This window comes from Bactrocera oleae, chromosome 5 (assembly GCF_042242935.1).
Source record: "Bactrocera oleae isolate idBacOlea1 chromosome 5, idBacOlea1, whole genome shotgun sequence".
In the NCBI taxonomy this organism is placed as follows: Eukaryota; Metazoa; Arthropoda; class Insecta; order Diptera; family Tephritidae; genus Bactrocera; species Bactrocera oleae.
Genome location: NC_091539.1, coordinates 52892873 through 52913636, shown reverse-complemented (window position 1 = coordinate 52913636; position 20764 = coordinate 52892873). Strand labels below are relative to the sequence as shown.

The following is a 20764-nucleotide window of genomic DNA, read 5'->3' as shown; positions in this document are numbered from 1 at the left end:
ACAACAACAATCCAAAATGTAAGAAAAGTAGCCCTGAATATGAAACGAGGTAATCCGAAATGTAGATACTACTATACTAAACTTACACCCAGAATCACTACTGATCAGCCAATTCACAAACTTCCATAGTTCATTTAAATCATTTCTACATGTATCAAAAACAGAGCCTAGTAGAACATTTAGCTTCATACTTCAATTTTATTACAACTTTTAATTATCTGAATAATGGAATTTGAATTTCTTTTGTGCATTCCACAGGCGCTATGGCACAAAATGCAGTGGCTGCGGTCAAGGCATCGCTCCCTCCGATCTCGTACGTAAGCCGCGCGACAAAGTATTCCACCTCAACTGCTTTACATGTTGCATCTGCCGCAAACAGCTCAGCACTGGCGAACAACTCTATGTGCTGGACGACAATAAATTCATCTGCAAGGATGATTATCTGCTGGGTAAAGCGCCTGGTTGTGGGCATAATTCACTGAGCGGTAAGTTGATCAATGGAAAATTTATTTAAAAAAAAAAAACGATAGGAATACGAAAATCTAAAGAATTTTAGAGTAAATCAAAAGAAAATGTTCGAACAGAGCGAAATTTTAAATATTTTCATTTTTTGAATTTTAAAATTGTTGAAAAATTTAAAAGTTCATTCAATAACTATTAACTAATATATGTATGTTACTAAGAACTAGATTAAAAATTTATATTTAGTGAATCCTAAAATCTTACCTAAAAAGGGAATATATAATATATTTAAATTTTTATTGTACTATTCTTAAACTCGTCCTAAATACAAATCTTTAGACTCAGCACTGTTTTGCAACAAAATACGGAAACACTATTGAAATTTTTGAGATTCTGAAACACAACAATGAGAACGCGTGATAGTCGTTTCTAAAAACAACAAGAACGAGTTTGTTGTATAATTATGCCTCTTCTATTTATCTATTATATACATTTTGCAACTTACATACTATTTGATCAAATTTGACCCGAACTGACAAAAAAAATACGAATTTTCACAACACATTTAATCAAATCTTATTTATCGCCTTCAAAATAGACTACTTTTGAACCAATACATGACAGCATCCCAACGCGGAATACAATTTTCCAAACACTTGTTTTAAACCTCCGCCGGAATGGCCGACAGTGCCTTTAGCGAATTTTGTTTTCTTCGGTTTCGGCTCATTTTTGGAGCGCCATTCGCTAGATTGTTGGTCAGTTTTGACGACCTATTCATAAAGCCACGTCTCACGTCTGAATGTAGGGTTCTTAACTATGTTGTCAAGCTCTCTTTGAGACCTCTACTTGAAGTAATTTTGTAAAAGATTCGGATCTTGCTTTATGCCCAAAACATTAACCAAAACGTGTTAAGTCGATCCATAAGAGATGTTGAGATCCTTTGCTGTCTCTTTGGTGCCAACACGATGATTTTGAAGCACTGTTTCTCTAACGTTTTCGATGTTGTCGTTATTAATAGAGATGGATGGGAAACTCGTATGAGGCAAGTTTTCAATGACTTCACAACCTTCACTGAATGCTTTGTGCCACTCAAATAGTTGTGTTTGTGATAAAGTAGACTCACTAAAGCACTTCTTCAACATTTACAACGATTCCGCAGCCGTGATTTCATGGGAAACACAAAATTTCAATCAAACTCGTGGCAGTTTATATAAACCAATCCGGGTAAATTTTGATCTTAAGTGTATAGTGACTTACTAACAACTAATATTATAATATAGTAGTGGAGCACTAAAGCAAAACTTATTTGTAGCACATGCCACACAGTGAAACAAGGCAGTTGCATGCCACTTCCGTTACCTTTTGCGAACACATTGTGACAAATGAGAACTCAATACCAGAGTTGATCATAAATTTTAAGGCATAAAATTCCAAATGTATTAATATTATTGCACATGCTGTGCTTTAAACTGCTGCAGGTCGAGGCTAAGGGGTGGCAGCAACAAAATTAAGGACACGGGGGGAGGGGAAAATGAGCAGCAACAATATGTATGCTAATTAGCTGACTTACATGTGTGTATTATACATATGCTAATGCACACAGATAGAAACATTAATAGCAGCCAACAACAACAACAGGTATTAACCACAAAGCTGCTGGCTGGCAGCAACAAAATTTACAATCACAACATAAGCAATTTAAAGTGCATTGTAAAGTGCTATTGCAAATTGTTGTCAGTGTTGTTGTTGTATTTATTGTTATTGTCATATTATGATGTTGTTGTATGTTGCATCACATGCATTTACTAATAATTTTCTATTGTTTTATGTTAATGTCACAACAGGCGACACATGCATATATTGCAAAGTGCATGCATAGGCAAGCAATAAAATACAACAAAAACAATAATGCTATACTAAGGCAGCTGCAACAGCGACAATGACAACAACGCTATTTGTTGTGCTTTGTCATTTTGAACTGTATAATGCGCTGTTGCAAATTTACAGTGCAAGCAAAATATGCAATAAGACAATAACAACAAAAATTGCAGCAGCAGCAGCAACAAAAACAATAAGTGCCCAACAATCTAACAACGGCAAATGCCACACCGTCGCAGCAACAACAGCAGAAACAGCGCATTGTCAGCAGCGACAATGCAAATTATTAGCAACAACAACAAGAACAACACCAAAAATAATGCAAGAAACATTTAGTCAACGGCTGCTTTTGCTGTCGCTGCATTAATAGTTATTTGTTATTGTTATTGCTGTTATTAACTTTTTGTTGTTGTTGTTGTTGTTATTTTTGTATGCCTAATACGTGTTGGTTGTTCAAACTATTGGCATTTTGTCCATTTTGCTTCGGCATTAGTCGCCCATGCCAGCAGCAGCGCGATAAGCGCAAATGTTGTCGCATATTACTTCGGCCATTGTTCATACAATTTGTTACCCAACATGGTGTATTTAAATGCAATTTTGTTAAATAATACTTGGGGAATTCGATAATCAAATTTTGTTCGTTTGCTTGCCATTCGTAGCGTGTTCGTTTCGTATGTGTGGCTTTGGCGTGGCTAACGCCAATCTTCCAATCTTGTAAATGATTTGTTTAAATTTGATTAAAATATTTGTTTTTTCTTGTTTTTGCATTTTGGAATTCTTTGTTGTCAGCAATTACTTAATGCCAGCATAATTATTTTGTCGCCACTGTCATTTGGTTGTGTTGTTGCAATATTTTCTGTATATAGAGAGATACTATATGAGTTTGCTTAGCTCTGGTAACGGATTTTCACTTTAAAGCTGGTCGCTGTCTGACTATTACAAATGTGTATTGACTTATACCAAGTTTGGAGATCTTACATTTATAAATATATCCAAGCCTCAAAATATCATTTAAAGCTATAAGTTACACTAAGTAGCTTACTATATATTCAGGTAAGATCATTATATTAAACAAATTTTATCTTGTTTAATTTTAACTGGTTTGAAAACAATGCATAAAGCCATATATTCCCTCTGAAACTTAAATAACTTCTAAGTTGGGTTAAGATAAACCATTTAACATCACAATTAAACATTTATTGGCAGGCGAAATAGTTATCGAAGCCTAAAGAAAAGCTTCATCGAGATGCTGGCAATTTGGAATATCACAAAATAGGTGTGAAACTTCACTTTTTGTCTAGTAGAGACACATACCCCAACGCGGTTAAGCCAGATTCAGATTTTTTCATCCATTTTAAGTTATGCTGCGATGGTTAAAAACCGCTGAATATTTCAAAAAAGATACTAAACGATAATTGAACCCAATAATGTAGTTCATTATTAGCAAAAAACAAAAAACAAAAAAAAACAACAACAACAACAATAAAATATGCTCTTCTTAAGATATTATATGCACTTGTAAGTATTTAAAAAAGTATATTTGTGGATTTTTTTTTGAAGAAGCACTTTATTTTATAAAAAAAAATTTTAAATGTTAAGAATTGAATGTATTTTAATAATCGGCGATTTATTATGAACAATTTTGAATTGCCTTGATTCCGTAGCCAATTACCAGGAGGATTTACAAAACACGGTGTCTGGCAATGAGATATGATTTTTCTGCTTAAAACTATTTTGAATCCAAAACCAAAAATATGGTTTATTAAAAAAGATAAATGTAGGTATCGAAGGTAGGTAGGTATGAAGCACTAGTTAAAATTTTCTTTTTTAACAAAATGGCATTTCCAAATAAAACGAAATTACGAACCTTTACAGAGCGGCCTTAAAAATCGAAATTATTATCAAAAATCCTGAAAAATATACTTTAGAAGTTCGCGTGAAATTTTCAAATCGTTTTCTACTGCCGTTTCGAAGAAATTTTCCTCACTTTAAACTCTAAAAACACCGTTTCGAGAAATCGCGCTTTAACTTTTGTAAACCGATTACATTACGTTAAAAAACTTTTGCAAATGCGATAATATCTTCGAAACTAATGCAACTAACTTTAAGTATTCAAACAATATTTCAAATACAGCGTTCACCAATAGGGATGACTTGATTCTGACAGCTCGTGGCGGTCATGTTTGTTTACAGATTTATGTCAAATTTTACCAGTGTGTGGTGTGCTATTTCATCATGTCTTTCATCATGTTACGTTTCACTTTGGTGCAACGCTTAGAAATTTTTCAAGATTATTGCGCCAATTCATGTACTGTCGAAAATCTGGAAATACCAAAAATCATCTTCTTAGATGAGACCACTTTCTGACTTAATAACTTCGTCAACAAACAAAATTGTCGCTATTGTGGTGAGTTAAATCCTCATGTGGTTTAGGAAACGCAATTGCATCCCAAAAAATTGGCTGTTTGGTGCGGATTGCGGTATGGCGGCATAATGGAGCGTTATTTCTTTCGAAATGAGACAGGAAATGCCGTTACCATCAAAAGCGAGTGCTATAAAATTATTTTTTCTCAGAATTTGATAAAATCGACCAGGACAATCTTATGTTAAATCAAACGTTTACGCCAATTAACCAGCAATGATCGAGGAGCTCAACGACCACATTCAGCGCATTATAGTCGAAATTCCAGCCGAAATGCTACACCGTAAATGCTAAGGCGTAAATGGGTGGAGTTATGCCAACGGTGCGGCGGTGGCCATTTGGTCGTCATTTTGTTCAAACCATAAATGGCAGAACCTTATTTGCATAACAACAAAAAAAAAACAGAACCTATTTTCACTAAATTTTTGAAATTCACAAAAAGCTTTTTAAAAAACTAAAAAATAAGAGGATGCCGATATACCATTTAGGAAAGCTTTTGCCTATTTAAAAAAAAACTATACCTTGACCAACTGATTCCTAGACTCTGTCATTTATCAAAGGATTCGTTCTAACTTTCTTCAAAATAGTCAAGCCTGAATTTCTGTTTCACATATACAAAAGAATATAGATTATAAATATTCACATGAAACTATAATTAATATATAAACTAGATATATATTAAACATATATGTATAAATCTAAATAATAGCTTAGTAGAAGTCTCTGCTTGAAGCCTTGTTAGCAGCATGAAATATCGGTAATGGCATAAAGATACAGGCCACTGCGTTAAATGCATTCAAATAAGCTCTACAATGTATATTTTTTATATTAGCTAATGTGTATATTCGCTAGCGATAATATCCATATATCAGATTTGTAAGAGTAGACGCAACCATTTAGATATGATTTATGCTCATACGCGCTACTTCACATCAATAGAAAAGGCATTTGATTTATAAGCCATTAAAATTGTTAGTGTAGGTTTCTGTGTGTGTGTACGAGGAGGCAGGATGTTATATAAGTACATAACGGTATATGGTTTTGTATTTGTGGGCGCTATAAATAATATGAAAATTAAGTCTGAATTTTAAACTATGGAAATGTTGGATTTTTTAAAAAAAATTACTGACTTTGAGCTGTGAGTAAAGTAAAAACTTACTCAAACTTCTTTTAACTTTATGTAAAAATTTCCATAAAAATATTGCTGCGAAAAACGGCTAAAACTGCAGGAAAAATTTTAAAACCGTACAAAATTTTAATCAAATATATATAAAAAATATATTTTTTCACTAAAATTAAGTGAGTCCTACAGTCTTCTACAAATATGCGTGCACGTATTTGCTTTGCGAACATTTATTTCCGCCTCTTTTAAATAGCTGCAGGCAAAATTTTCGCAACTTAACATGTGAGTATTCGAAAAGAAAAAAAATTACATATGCAGAAACATATATACAAATTCAGCAATATGTATATAAGCGTGTGGCAACTTCCTTTTTTGCGTGCAACATTATTTAAATTTACACAGCGTCACATCTACCGCGAGTTGGGGCAATTACAAGCGCGTCAACCAGTACAAATATGTATGTATATGTGCCCGCGCCTTGCGGTATGCTACACACAAATTACATTACATACATTAGCGTAAATTCTAAAATTTCCTTGCTACACTTTCAACAAAAACAAATAGGAAAAACACAGCATCTACAAGCCTCTTCCATTCACACACTCTGTCGCAAGCACTTGTATTTGCATGCCACACACGCTCATATATCACTTATGCCTTATCACTTCAACATGATCAGTTTTAAATTTATTTGCTCGTGGCTTTAAGGAGCATAGCAAAATATATGAATATATGTAGATAAATACATATACTCGTACCCATAAAAAAGCTTCAAAAAGCATTTACTTAATTTTCCATTCGTGCGTTCGTGTGTATTCGCATGCGTTATTTCTGCCGCCGTGTTGGCGCAAGCATCTTTACGCTCTCCCTCACATTTCGCCTGCCATTTTCAAAATATATATTTTACAGCGCATTTTCGCTGCGTAAAGCAAATATTTGTCAAGCGTTTAACGAAAAATTTGTCTCTCGGGACGGCAGCCAACGCATTCTGCACTTCATTTTAAACTTTCCCGTATTTTAAAATGAGTGGTTTCCCGATTTTGTAATTTTTTTATCAAATGCTTCTCTTAAAATTTTAGTGATTTTATAATTTTTTTTTTGGCTTTTACATTTTTTTTTCGTGTACTTTCATTCTGTGCGCTTTGTTCTAGCTTTACTCGTTGTGTGGCAACATTTTCTTTTGTCTTTGTTCCCGGCATACATTTTTGCTTGCTGCTCTATTTCCCAGTTGTTGCTTAATGAAAATTCAATGAAACGAAAAATTATGTTGTCGCAGCGGGTAGTTCTTTTTTTCTTGTTGTAGAAGTTGAGTGCCTCGGTGTGAAAGTGTGTGGGAAGAGTAGTGTAACGCGTGGGATACGCCAACAGAGTCATACGTCGCGCCTGAGTGAACTCTAAAATTGCCTTGACGAAATGTAAATAATCAAGTAGCCAAACAAAATATCAATTTCGGAGAGAAAATTCATTTCACTAGAAAGATTTCTTTTTGATTTTTTTTCGCATAAAGTAATAGTAAACAAGTAAGGAAGGGCTAAGTTCGGATGTAACCGAACATTTTATACTCTCGCAAAGTCAAATAGTATACTCGTTTGAGATTTCTTTGTGGATTGGCTGATATTTTCGGTAGAAGGTCAACTATAGGCACTGGGGTCCACATATTTAGTACTTAGGGGCTTAAACAGTTTTGGTTTGATTTAGACAATTTTTGGCCACAAGGTGGCATACTTTAATCGCATTATTCACGCAAAGTTTTATCCCGATACAGTCATTGTTGCCTGATTTGCATAGTGGAAAGTGAAATAATCAGATGGAATTTAAAATGGTGTTATATGGAAAGTAGGCGTGGTTGTAGTCCGATTTCGCCCATTTTTGCACTGTGACATAGAAACATGAAAAGAACGTTATGCACTGAATTTGGTTGAAATCGGTTAAGCAGATCTCAAGATATGGGTTTTCACCTAAAAGTGGGCTGTGCCACGCCCACTGTCTAATTTTGAACGCGGTTCCTATAAAGTCATCTCATACCATCCCAGAGATAAAATTTAATGACTCTGGCGTGTTTAGTGCTTGATTTATCGCGCTTTTAGTAGTTTTTAACAGTACCGTTATATGGGGAGTGGGCGGAGTTGCCACCCGATTTCAACTATTTTCACACCGTCAATAGAAGTGCTAAAAATATTTGCTTCCAGTGAATTTTGTTATTATAGCATTAGCGGTTTAGGAGATATGCACATTAAACCTATTAGAGGCGGGACCACGCCCACTTTTTTAAAAAATTTTTTAACTGCAGATGCCCCACCCTAATGTGATCCTGTGTACCAAATAACAGTCTTGTATCTTATTGCGGAGCTTAGTTATGGCAAGTTATTTGTTTTTGATTAATGGCGTTTTGTGGGCGTGGCAGTGGTCCGATTACGCCCATCTGCAATACCAACCGTCTCACGGTACCATGAAACATGTCTACCAAGTTTCATAAAGATATCTCAATTTTTACTCAAGTTAGAGCTTGCACGGACGGACGGACAGACGGACAGACGGACGGACAGACGGACGGACGGACAGAGAGTCACCCGGATTTCAACTCGTCTCTTCATCCTGATCATTTATATATATATAACCCTATATCTAACTCGATTAGTTTTAGGTGATACAAACAACCGTTAGGTGAACAAAACTATTATACTCTGTAGCAACAGGTTGCGAGAGTATAAAAATATATAAATTTTTAATTAAAATTTTTATGCAATAATTTTCACACAATTTATGTAATACATTGTAGTTGCATTGCTTTAAACACTTATTTTGATCTAGTAGGTACATGGCGTATGAGTAACATTTTGGTAAAACATATGTTGCCGTCCAACATGTAACATGATTACTATCTCAAATACTAAAATAAAGTACAATAAATCAATAATTTAATCCCTAAAAAGAGAGTATTAATCCAATATCAATGGTTTAAGCCAATACTTAAACTTTTTTTTACTTTTGCAACAACGGCGCGGACACCTAAAATGTTTTCCCATTACTAATAACCTATCAGCTGTAATAATGTATGATATTTATACCTTCAACTCAATAAAGCACTCAAACGCATTTCTATAAGTAAAGATTTTAAAAATTCTAAGGCAATACAGATGCTGGATACTGCATACTTATTATATAAAACTAAGGATAATAAAGGAAAAAATATTAAAAAAATTAGTTAGATTCCAATTGCGCCCTTTTAATATTACTTTTCTTGCCTATAGCGACTGTCAGCTAATATTTACCGCTCTGACGCCTAAAAGCATAACATAATTTGTATTTACTTTAATTTGACTTTAAAATCGTGTAAATGACTTTTAAAGTGTAACGTGCTTAGAGACATATCATATAGTAAGACTTACACAGGCGTAAATATACAGTGCTTATAAAAATAAATAAAGATTGCCTTTGAAGATCTACAAAAGGAAGAATATTCAACCGAATTTGCTGCTTTAGTTAGCTACAGCTTTGCGTTTCCTATTTACTGCTGAATATACTTCTAGGTATTGTATATGTATGTACATGTAAAATACTTGTCTTTATTTCTTCTCTTATCGCTTTTATCCCCTGCTTTTCGTTTCTGTACAACAATTCGTAGCACCACTAGTTCATGCTCCTAGAAGTATGCTTTCTTTTACAACTTCCATGCTTGCACCACCCACAATTTGTGTCTATCTCTGCATTTATTGGCATATCTTCTCGTATTTCGTCTTGCCACTTAGTCCTTTACTTATATGCTGCTTTCACGCTGTTGCTTCTCCTTTAGAGCTACTCGAAATTTCTTATTTTCCGTTTCGTAGCATTTATTTTTTCTCAAAACAACTTTCAAGCATCGCTAAGCACCCGCAGCATTTACTTGCGCTTCGATTGGCTTTCAAGACGCCATATTTGTCTTACAGACACCTGCTTTAGCAAGTACACACACGAGCATGTATGGAAGACATACATACATACAAATAATATAATAAAATATGTATCAAAATAAAATGTGGTTCAAGAAATTTGCACTACGTATACTATATACCTATACTGCCTTGACAGAAATTTCCCTCTGTGAAAATATTTAAATAATTTGTTAACTGAAATGCACAACTTTTTGACATACTAAAAGTTGGCGACGATTTTTTCTGACAAGCAAATAACCACATTTTTGTAACATACTTTTCAGAGTTTTTTACACCCACAGGCATGCTTCATATACAAAAAAAAACGGCAGTTCAACACATTCATTTGCTCACGCAGCACCGTTTTTGCTCTCTTTCTTACACTCTCACTCACCTCTGCTTGCGCTCTTTCTTATACTCTCACATATGTAACGGTTTAATTAGCATTAAATACTCCCACACAATACTGGAATACTTGTGTAATGTGCACTTTTAGGCGCTTGCGCTGTAGAGAGAATTTGTTGGGATTTTTTTAAAAATTTTATTGCTCTATTATTTGAGGCAGGCATTAGGTAGCTATCTCTTTCTAACTTATACTATAGAGTTTGAAAAATAAAATATTGCTTATATTATATAAAATATTAAAGGAATTTAATTCTCAATATAGTATTTTTTCTTCATGACGAAAACAAGTACGCTTAGTATATTTGTTTATTTTGATGATCGGTAACCTATATGTGGGTCTCCCCAAAATATTGCATTACAAGCAAAAATAAATAAATAAATAAAAAATATGAACTCTACTCCTTCAACATTTTTTCTTCTTCTACATTAAAAAACCGAGTACAGAAACAGAACAGAGAGTGCTCTTTTCTTTTATTCGTTTTCGTGTAATGAAATAGTCCTACGAATGAAAATCTCTCTTTAGAAATGAGCGAAATTGTTTTCTATGAATGCCTCTACACACGCTCTTGCGCCGAAAAATATGCTCTTAAATTGCAAAGCAAACGCAATATTTTTGTATGTCTACTGTAACATATGCCGTTAAAACTGTAGGCATATATACATGCATATGTATATAACTGCTATATATACATACAGGCACACGAGTATGAGTGAGTGTTCACAATTAACATAATTAGGAGTGGTAGTAGTCGGTGTATGTGTTTCTATTTTTCCTTCTACTAAAGCTGAGCCAAGCATACGCACCCATACACACACACATACTCTTACATAGCGGTACATGTGTGTTGTGGCCGTTTATAAAAGGTCATTAATGTTTTGATTTTAATTGTGTTAATTACGTGCGCGACGGATTTTGCTTTGCTTTGTGTTACGGCAGCGGTAAAAAGGATACAAATTAAAAAATTAAGAAACAGTCACAATGGGAAAATCCTTAAACGTCAGCAGGTGTGTGAAAAAAAAAAAATATTTCTAAAGAAAATGTGATTAAAAGTAAACTAGAACAGCAGACAATTTAGAACGAGACGATTTAGAAAGCCAAATAGTGAAGTGTGATCTCTTATGTAAGCGCAAAATAATGATATGACACTACAGAATACGTAAAATATATGAAAAAGTAAAAAATATTTCAAATATATAAAAATTAAAAAAAAAAAATACACAAAATGTAAACGAGTATGAAAAAGTAAAAAATATAATACAAAATAAAAAAATTAATCAAAAACAAAAATTATGACAAAATTAATAAAAAAAAAAAATTTTAAGTTAAATAATAATTAAAATTATATGAAAAAAGTCTAAAAAATTTTAAACAATTTTTGTACAATATATGCGTTTGATTCTACTGACAATGAAACGCTACTGTTAAAAAGCTCAACGAATATGCGAGTTAATGCCGACGGTTATCGGCAAGTAACCCGATATAACGCCGACGGAGATTGTTTTCATACAAATTATTATATTTTATATTAAAATTTAATTATAATACAAAAATTAAATAACCAAAAAACAAAATAATAAAGTTTCTTTTTTATAAATATTTAACAAAATTAATAAGCTTGAAGTAATTGCATTAATTTTCCAGAGTAAAAAAAAAATACTGCCAAATGAATAAATAAATCGTACAAGTGTCAAAATAAAGGTGTAACTGGGTGTTTTTAAGCTCAAACCGCAAGACCCTACAAATTTTCAAAATACTGTTCACTTAAAAATAGATAAAAAGGTCACATGAAAAAAAAAAACAAATAATACAAAACAGAACAAATAATAAAAAAAATAAAAAACAAAAAAAATAATATAAATAAAATAATAATAAATAAAAATAAAAAGGTTGCAAAATAGTTCTAAATCATAGAAGATTAAGAAAACGTGTAACTAGGTGATTTTAAGCTTAAGCCGCAAGACTTTTTCAACTATTTTAATTTTATTTAACAATTTCTATCGCTTAAACAAATTATTAACAAAATATAAATAATATAATTTATTAACCAAACAAAAAAAATCAATATTACGAACAACTAAATAAAAATTTATATTAAAAACAAGTTTATAAAAAATATATGTATAATAAAAACATATCCATGAATAAAAAATATATAAAAAAAAATTATAAAAAAATAATTATAAAAAATATACATACATATGTATAGTAAACTATTCTCTTAGTTAAATAACATATAACAAAAAAAAAATAATTAAATTAAAAAAAATATTAGAAAATAAAACAACAAAATACAATTTCAAATCAAAAATATTATCGTTTTAACAAAGTATACGCTATAATTTAAAAAAATGTAGACACTAACTGATATGCATACTGTGTTTCCATTTTCATTTCATTGTTGTTGCAAGTGTGCATTAACAGTAAAAATGGTACTTAAAGGTGACTGTGTTCAATAAAGTAAATGATGAAATATGCATATACTAAATCAATATTTATTTGTGTGCAGAATTTTTCCAGTGAAAAGCTGCGAAGCAAATGTGACGCTTGCAATTTTGCGAGAACCAGTGATCAGATGTGAGGTTATAAAATGTGGCAAACAATATTTTGTTTTTGTTGTTGTTGTTATGGTTTTTCCTGCAATCTAAGCCATCCTTAAAAAGTTATTGAAAAAATTTCTGCGGCGACAATACTAGTCCCGCTCATAAATCCCGTTTTTTTCATGTTACGAAAACCGAATAGTAATGAAAACGAAACAGAACGAGTGTACTAAACTATAAGACACTGCAAATCAAAAAAATATTCGCTAGTGGTCACAAACCGAAGGGCCTTCAAGCACTTTTTGCACCTAGACAGATCTTTCATGAAATATTCTCGTTAGGGGGCGTTTTATGAAACTTAAGTTTTTCGAACTATAACACAAATCGGAAAGAAAGTCTACTGAAAGGTTCGGGGGTTTCACAAACCTATCAATTGGAAATGTGTTCTTACTTTGCATAAAAAACCTGCATTGTATATAAAAATAAAATAGAAAGAATCGTACTTTTCATAAATATAGTGGTTTCTACTTAGCCTCAGAGTCAGACTTCACGACATATTCTGATAATTTTTTATACCTAATTATTAATATACTTATTTCAAGTAAATTTATAACATATATAAACATATAAAACATGTACACTCCATTATTTGCCTACAATGCTAAGCCGATAAAGAGAACTTAGTTAAGCAGCATAATAAATCTCATGTTTCGCGCATCATCACGGATGCGTCAAACAACGCACGCATAAAACGCATATTTATACAGAAAACTACTGATATATATGTTATACTAACAGAGCACCATAACCTCCTCTAGGTAACGAAACAGCTACATTACCTGACTGCCACAGCGCTCGTCTATTTTTTATGGCCACTAATCAATCATGCTGCTGTTCCACGGTAGCGATAGTAAACTGGACACAGTGGCATCCTTGTGCGCCCGCCGCCATCGCCTTCGACTTTGCCGCCCTCAAGCGCGCGCTACCAAGCCAGCATGTCGACAACAGCGCGCTAACTAACAACCAACCGTCGGGGCATCCAACCGGGCGGACAAAGGCGCAACGATTGTAAAGGTCGCACATTTTAATTGCCATTTTAAATTACAACTGCAATAAGGCAATCTCGCAGGCTATTGCAGAAGTCCTTTTTTAGCGCTGTTGCAGCAACACCTGTAAGCAAACAAAGGCAGAGATGTGCGCTGACGTGAGCGGCGGCGGCTGTCATTGTCATTCCGGTTGTTGCTGTTGTTGTGTATTTGCTGTTGCCGTTGACGGGCACTCGCGAAATTGCCAACTCACGCGGCAATTGTGACGGATGAAAATTTACAACTTTCCATAAATTTCCCGAAATGCTGACACCAAGCGACCGACACCACTTGCACAGCGTATACTGGCGTGGTGGAGCGTGCAGGAGCTGGGCGGTCGTAAATAGTTGGTAACAAATGTTTCGGGGCGTAGCGCTTGCAGCGGCGGCATATTTACTACTAAATACACACTACGGTGGGGGGGAATGTATGGGAGTGCGCTTGTGGGCGCGTTGGTGATGAGTTCAGCCAGCATTTTCAGCGATTTACGTCGAACGCTTAGCTTTTCGCTAGAACGGCGAAGTAGCGCGCACTTGGCCAGTGCAATCGGCTGATTGCGCTTTGTCGCGGCAGCCGTGGTAGCGAACCATACAAATCATCGTCGCGGCGTATGACGGACAATGGTTGAGACGGGCGTCGTTTTTTTTCGTTGCTGCGAACATCGTCGGTGGTCATAAATCAAAAAATGTTTAAACGCGCCACGAAAACAATGCCGAACAAGATAACAATAACAATAATTTGTGGCATAGAAAACAGCAGCGAAGGAAAAGAACTAAAGTTTATAGCTTACTAGCTGTGAATACTAACTACTAGCGACTGCTTCATAGCAGCAAAAAAAATTTTTTTTTAGAAACTCTTTTTCACTCATCACTACCGCAATCCTTGGCCAATAGATACCAACTCAGAGCCAAAGAGACAAGCAGTCACTAGCCGATATGTGGCAACAGCCTAGCCTACAGTCAAAGTCATAAAGATGGCAGCGCTGACAACAAAAACAATAATAACAACTTCAACCTCAGTGCCTTTGCTAGCCATTCACGCGCCTCCTTTTTTACATTCCAGCCTTTTTCTATCACCGTCACCATCGCTACTGCTGCTACCAACTAATGCCGCCGCTGTCCACTACAGCTCTCTCCCACTTCACACTGTCATGTCTAACATCCTAATGACTTTTCTGACATTTTAGGCGTGAATCTATGTAGTCAAGCAGTCAGTCCGTCCGTCACACGCTTAGCACGACCACCATTTGCGACCGTTAAACGTTTTGAGATCTTGTAGGAAGTTGCAACAGCCACAAGCTTGAGGCATGAGGCATTGGGCGCAAAAAACAGTAGCCGGTTTATGGCACTAGAGACCACAAAAAAAAAAAACTGCGGCGAAAAATCAAAATAAAGAAATGACAAAAACTCAAAGGAAAAATTTTGCCCGAAAAAACGGAATTTTAAACTGCAAATGAGCTGTTTGTCGACTGTCTGCTGGCACTTGGCGGCTCGCTGACTATTACAGCAACATATCATTCGGCTCATCGTTAACCACTGCATTGTGGTGGTGGTGGCGGAAGAAAAAAGAGCACAATTTTTTAACAGTCTGCCAATCTGATTGTGCAATTTTTTTTGCTGCTGTTTTTGTAAGCGAACCCGTAGCAGCAACGCTTTGAAGTGACTCCCGCGATGTGACTGTCAAAGAAATGTCAGCACGGGTTGCAGCTTTTCTGTTGTTTGTGTAGTAATGGTGGAATTTAAAAGTCTTTAAAGGTACTTTGACTGCATGAGCAATAATTTTTAAATAAATTACCGAATGTTAATTGAATATTACTGCATAATTATGCTTCTGTATTTGTCTTAAGTGTGCGGCTAGAAAAAATATCTATAGTATTATGGTCAAGTACTATACTTGAACAATCGTAATTTCACTCAAATATGTGTTTACAATCGGAATTTTGTTTAAAATTGTAATTATTAACTTCTCTTTGGACAAAAGTGCCCATCACATGCAAAGTAATTACTGTAGTTGCCACTTATTAATGTCTACTACATTTTAAATATGCATTTTTTAAATGATTGTATGTAATTTATAGATCTATTAGTATAATTGAGTGGCGGAGGGGCACCTAATATAATTTTAGTATGTAAAATAAAATAAATTTCAATACTTTTGCGAAAACAATAAGACTACTAAAATAGATGTAAAAATATATACAAAAAATGTGACTACATCCCTTCTAACATATTAGACACTACAATAAATTTTCTTTGATATATTGTTCCAATTAAATTTTATGGTTTACATAGCCGAAAGACTCAAGAAATTTCTAATCTACAAATTTTTACTACTAGTAATTCGATTTTTTAAAACACCTATTAGAAAGAAAGAACGGCCTAAAGTTGTCTATATATAATATTATAAAGTGAAATTAAAAAATCGGCAAGTCAGATATATATTTACCAAACATAGTCCACTAATTAGTATATTGCCACCGCTATATTCGTAGAGTAATTCAAAAAACAAATTTAATCTCAAATAAATTTAGAAATCTTGGGGGAATTAAAAATATAATTTTAAAAGCTTAAAGAGGCAACCTACATTCGCGGTTTGAAAAAAAGGATTTTTTTGGCATATTTCTAACGTAGACATGACTTGAAACATGTCCTATAAAGGATTTGATCGAAACCATGTCGATATCTCGTAATTAAGCCCCAAATTCAGCCTCGCTCTGACTATTCACGTCGCTCAGTTAGCTTTAAGCGTGTTTTCCCAAAGTAACAATTTTTTTATTTTAATTTTTAGCACGATTATGACGAAACACTAAAATATATTCGAAATCTGTAAATTGTTATTGATTCATAAAACATTTTGCTATGTTTAGACACGAGCTTTTTGGACTTCTTTTTTTTTGATTTCTTAGTCTTTGAGGCACTTTATCACTAAATCGCTGCCATATTGTCAGTTTTACAAATTTTCAAAAAAGCTTATGTCTAGACATTACTGGGGTTATAGTAAACCTTAAGAAATATAAATTTTTTAATTTTTTCAATTTTTTTTTTTCAATTTCTGATCTGAATCATTGCCCATATTTCGACAAGGTCGCACCGGAGGTGGTGCATTCAAGTGCAGAGTATAAAGTAATTTGTTTTTTATAAGTTTAGGAATTAATTAATATAGAATTTAAGCTTCCAAATGTAGATTTGAGGCCTCGATATTTATTGTAGTATTATTTCAGGGTCGCATTTGAATAAAGCTAAACGTTAAAAGTTACATCCACTTCTTGTGGTCTACCGACCGTCTGTCGATTCCACATTAATGAAATTGAAAAAAAATTGTGAAAATATAAGCTGTAATTTTTTTTTTGCAATCCATCGTCAAAAAAACCCCGAAACTTGAGCGCGAAGATAGACGATTCACTTAAAACAAAATTAGCATCCTTTGCAAGAACTTTTCATTAGTAGCCGTTTAGTTAGGCATGGAATTTTCATACAACAAACTCTCCCGAACAATTTCATATTGCATAAGGCAGAGCACACAGTGGCGTACAAAGCTAAGATAACACGTACATCGTTTTTGCCATTATAAAAACAACAAAGCAAGTCGTTTAATGACACATCTGCAAAAATTTATATAGTAAAATTTGCTTAATTTTTTTGTTACTTCAATATTTCCTACCTTCCACACTGCACACAGTTTTGGTATACTGTTTAACGCGGACACTTCATGGCAGGAAAATTATTGGAGATATAAAAAAAAGTACACGCACCTGAAATAAAAAATAAATAAAGTTGTTTGAGTAATCTAAAATGTCACAATTGAGTATTTAACAATTATTAATATAATATTTAGATCAAATACCAAGGAAGGCAGCAGTAGTTTTTTAAAATAATAAACAAATGATATTCTATTATTGTTTAACCATACATATCTTCAGCTTATATAACCCCTTTAACAATAAATATTGCTAATATAATATTTTCAAATATTTCTGTAATTTTTTCGTATATGGAGAAATGTTATTTAAGGGTTACACAGATCTTCAAACTTTTGCACTTTTGCACATACTTATTTCTATCAGTGTGTAAAAAAATAAAATCCAATAAAGGGGTAACCGAAACCTTTAAAATTATTATGTGTGTTTTTGGGTTAAGAAAAAGTTTTTTATATGTATATATTATATATATTTGACTTTGCAGCATTACTCTCACACAAGTCTTGTTTTATCCTTCGTTGTACGATTTACAAAAAAATCAGCTTAACGAGCACAAAGGGTCAATAAAGCAGCCAACAGCCGGTCAGAAGCGCTTAACAAAGCATGGGTGGGTATGAAAAAGGCGGTCACTACTTGGTTGTGAATAGGTTGGGAGTAAAATAATGCCGGAATATAAAAAAATATAAAATAAGCGGTCAACATAGAAGTAAATGAGGTTAAAGTTATATATTTTTAACTTACAAACTTATATACTATACATATACATACATACTTATATATGATAATATAATATATTGTAAATGTATGTGCGTGTGAACCCTAAATACCAAATTAGAAGTGTAGGCCAACATATTGGTGTCTCTAAAGATTTATGGACGGAGCTTGTCTTTCTTAGTTATGTTTATAGCGTTTAATCGATTATTTCAAACCAAGAATAGTCTCTAATACGGATTCTTAGCTCTGCCTGGGTATAGCTTAGAGATAATATAAAGCCAGAACTTTGTCGTAGCAACTGTAGTAACACTTTTGAGAGATTGTAGCAAATTCCCGATGATAAAAAATATAAAAATATGAAATATACAACACATACTGAAAATACAAAACTTTCATCAGTGAAACGGGCTTCCTGGAGCTACAAAAAAAACTCTAACATGCTCATGACAGTCATTTTGGTCCACTTGCGGTTCACTTGGCTGCTTTATGGATTACTTGAGTAACCGAAGAGTTACACTTTCAACAACATCAACTACTGAGCCAGCAAGTGACGGGCCAATACCGCAGCAGGCGTATGACCCACAAAGTGGTGGCAGAACGAACCGAGACCGAGACCGTAGCCCGAACCGGACAGTGTTGACCATATTTTATTTTATATGGCGGTTTTTAAGAGATTTTTTTGTTGTTTGTTTGTTGTAAAGCGCTTTTTTATTAGTGTCATTTATAGTTGATGCTGCTGTTGTTGTTGCAGTGTTAGCCACAACATTAAAGCGAACTTTATTTGCCCTTACAGCGAGAACATTTATTTCGGTTGGCATGTGTGTGAGTGGCATGTACAATAACTATAACAACTGTTGGCTTGATGCCGGCAATGATGTTGGCGATGAACAAGGGTCACTTTATGGTTGTTGTTGCCATCTTTATTACCAGCATATATGCCAGCGCAAACACATGTACATACATACATATTTACATGAGAGTACATATTTACATGAGAGTACATATTTACATGTAGGTATATAGAGGTGTATGTGTGTGTGTGGGTATGCATGTAGTGTAAGCTGGTCTTGCGTTTGGGTGATATTTTATTTTTATGACGTGATTCGTTGCTTTTCGTACTTGCTATTGTTGTTGTAGGTTTTTACTTGCTGTTACCGCTGTGGAAATACATAAATTTCAATGCTATTTTCGGTGCGAAGTTATGTACGGCAATAAATTTGATACACTTTGCGGTAAAAAGGGCCGCACTCGAGAAAGCAACAACCAACACATACACACACATATATGTATATATATACGTACGAACTTTATGTGGCACTTTTTACTATCTGCTGGTCTACTTGTTTATTAAGTGTTATTGTTGTTGGGCGTATGTGAACTTCATGTGCTGTTGTTTGTCGGCTTTCCGTAATGCGATATTTCAAAAAAGATAATAAAAATCATCATTCCAATAAAGTAAAGAGTTGAAATGTTGCATAAAGTCTGGGGAATTAATTTTTTCTTTTAAAGAAATGTTGTAAAATCCATTTCATACATGGGTTATAGTTGCTTTATAGCGTTTATGTTAGTACTTCTGCGCATAAATTTGGCTGATAATTGAATTTGTTCGAAAAAAAAGTTTAGATTGAGGTTATGCGGTTTGCAAGTATTGTTAAAGAAATCAACAAATAAAAAAATCGAAATCGCTTCAGTACAAAAATCAGTGAAATTTGTTATATAAAAAAGTTTATAGTAAATGAAGAAAAGTATAAAATCATATATTAAAAAATCAGCTTCATCACTCACACGAGAGTCGGGTCTACGTAATCGAAACAGATCCACCAAAGAATCGACAGCTAGCCTTAAAATTATTTGGCAAATATTTGCTGCTACTACAATAACAATAGCAACAAAAAGCTCCGAATTAAAAGAAATATTCTATCTTGTCGAAAAAGAATTCAACAACACGATTTTTCTTTAAATTGTGTTTAAAAGCGGCCAATACCCCGAATGTTGGAAATCTTAGAGTCACAATTCCTATATCACTTTTATTACCATAATGTTTTATATATAAAAGCTGATATTTGAGTGGTTTCTGATAGATTTTCCCGCTAAGTATAGATATTGGAAAAGATCGCGACTCAAGTTCGATTATTTATACTGTCTTTATAGCCCTAAACCTCTCCGAAAAGCGTAAATATTTCCGATAACCCCTAATATTATTAAAGTACTACCCACAACATCGCTCTTTAGAAAGAAATAATAGATAATTATAAAAATGATAACAATTCTTCACTTTCAATTTCTTGTTCTACCCGAAATGTATAGAAATCTGAGATACCGACAACTTATAAAAAAACTGTAAGTTTTTGAGATATCAATCTGAAATTTTGCAGGCATTCTTTCCCCTCTAAGCAGCTGCTCATTTGCCGAAACCGCTGATATTGAACCACTATAACATATAGCTGCCATACAAACTGACCGATCAAAATCAAGTTTTTGTATGAAAAACTTTTTAATTTGACAAGATATCTGCACGAAATTTGGCAT

At 33.8% G+C, this 20764-nt stretch overlaps 1 protein-coding gene across 2 annotated transcripts in view; it reads left to right on the top strand.

Moving 5' to 3' along the window:
* Lim1 (LIM homeobox 1) overlaps positions 1 to 20764 on the top strand; it is a 154197-nt gene that overhangs the window by 50625 nt on the left and 82808 nt on the right. For both annotated transcript variants that reach the window (XM_036362075.2, XM_036362076.2), the window contains exon 3: positions 259 to 485. In XM_036362075.2, the coding sequence (XP_036217968.1) occupies positions 259 to 485 (227 nt within the window). The remainder of the gene's footprint in view (positions 1 to 258; positions 486 to 20764) is intronic.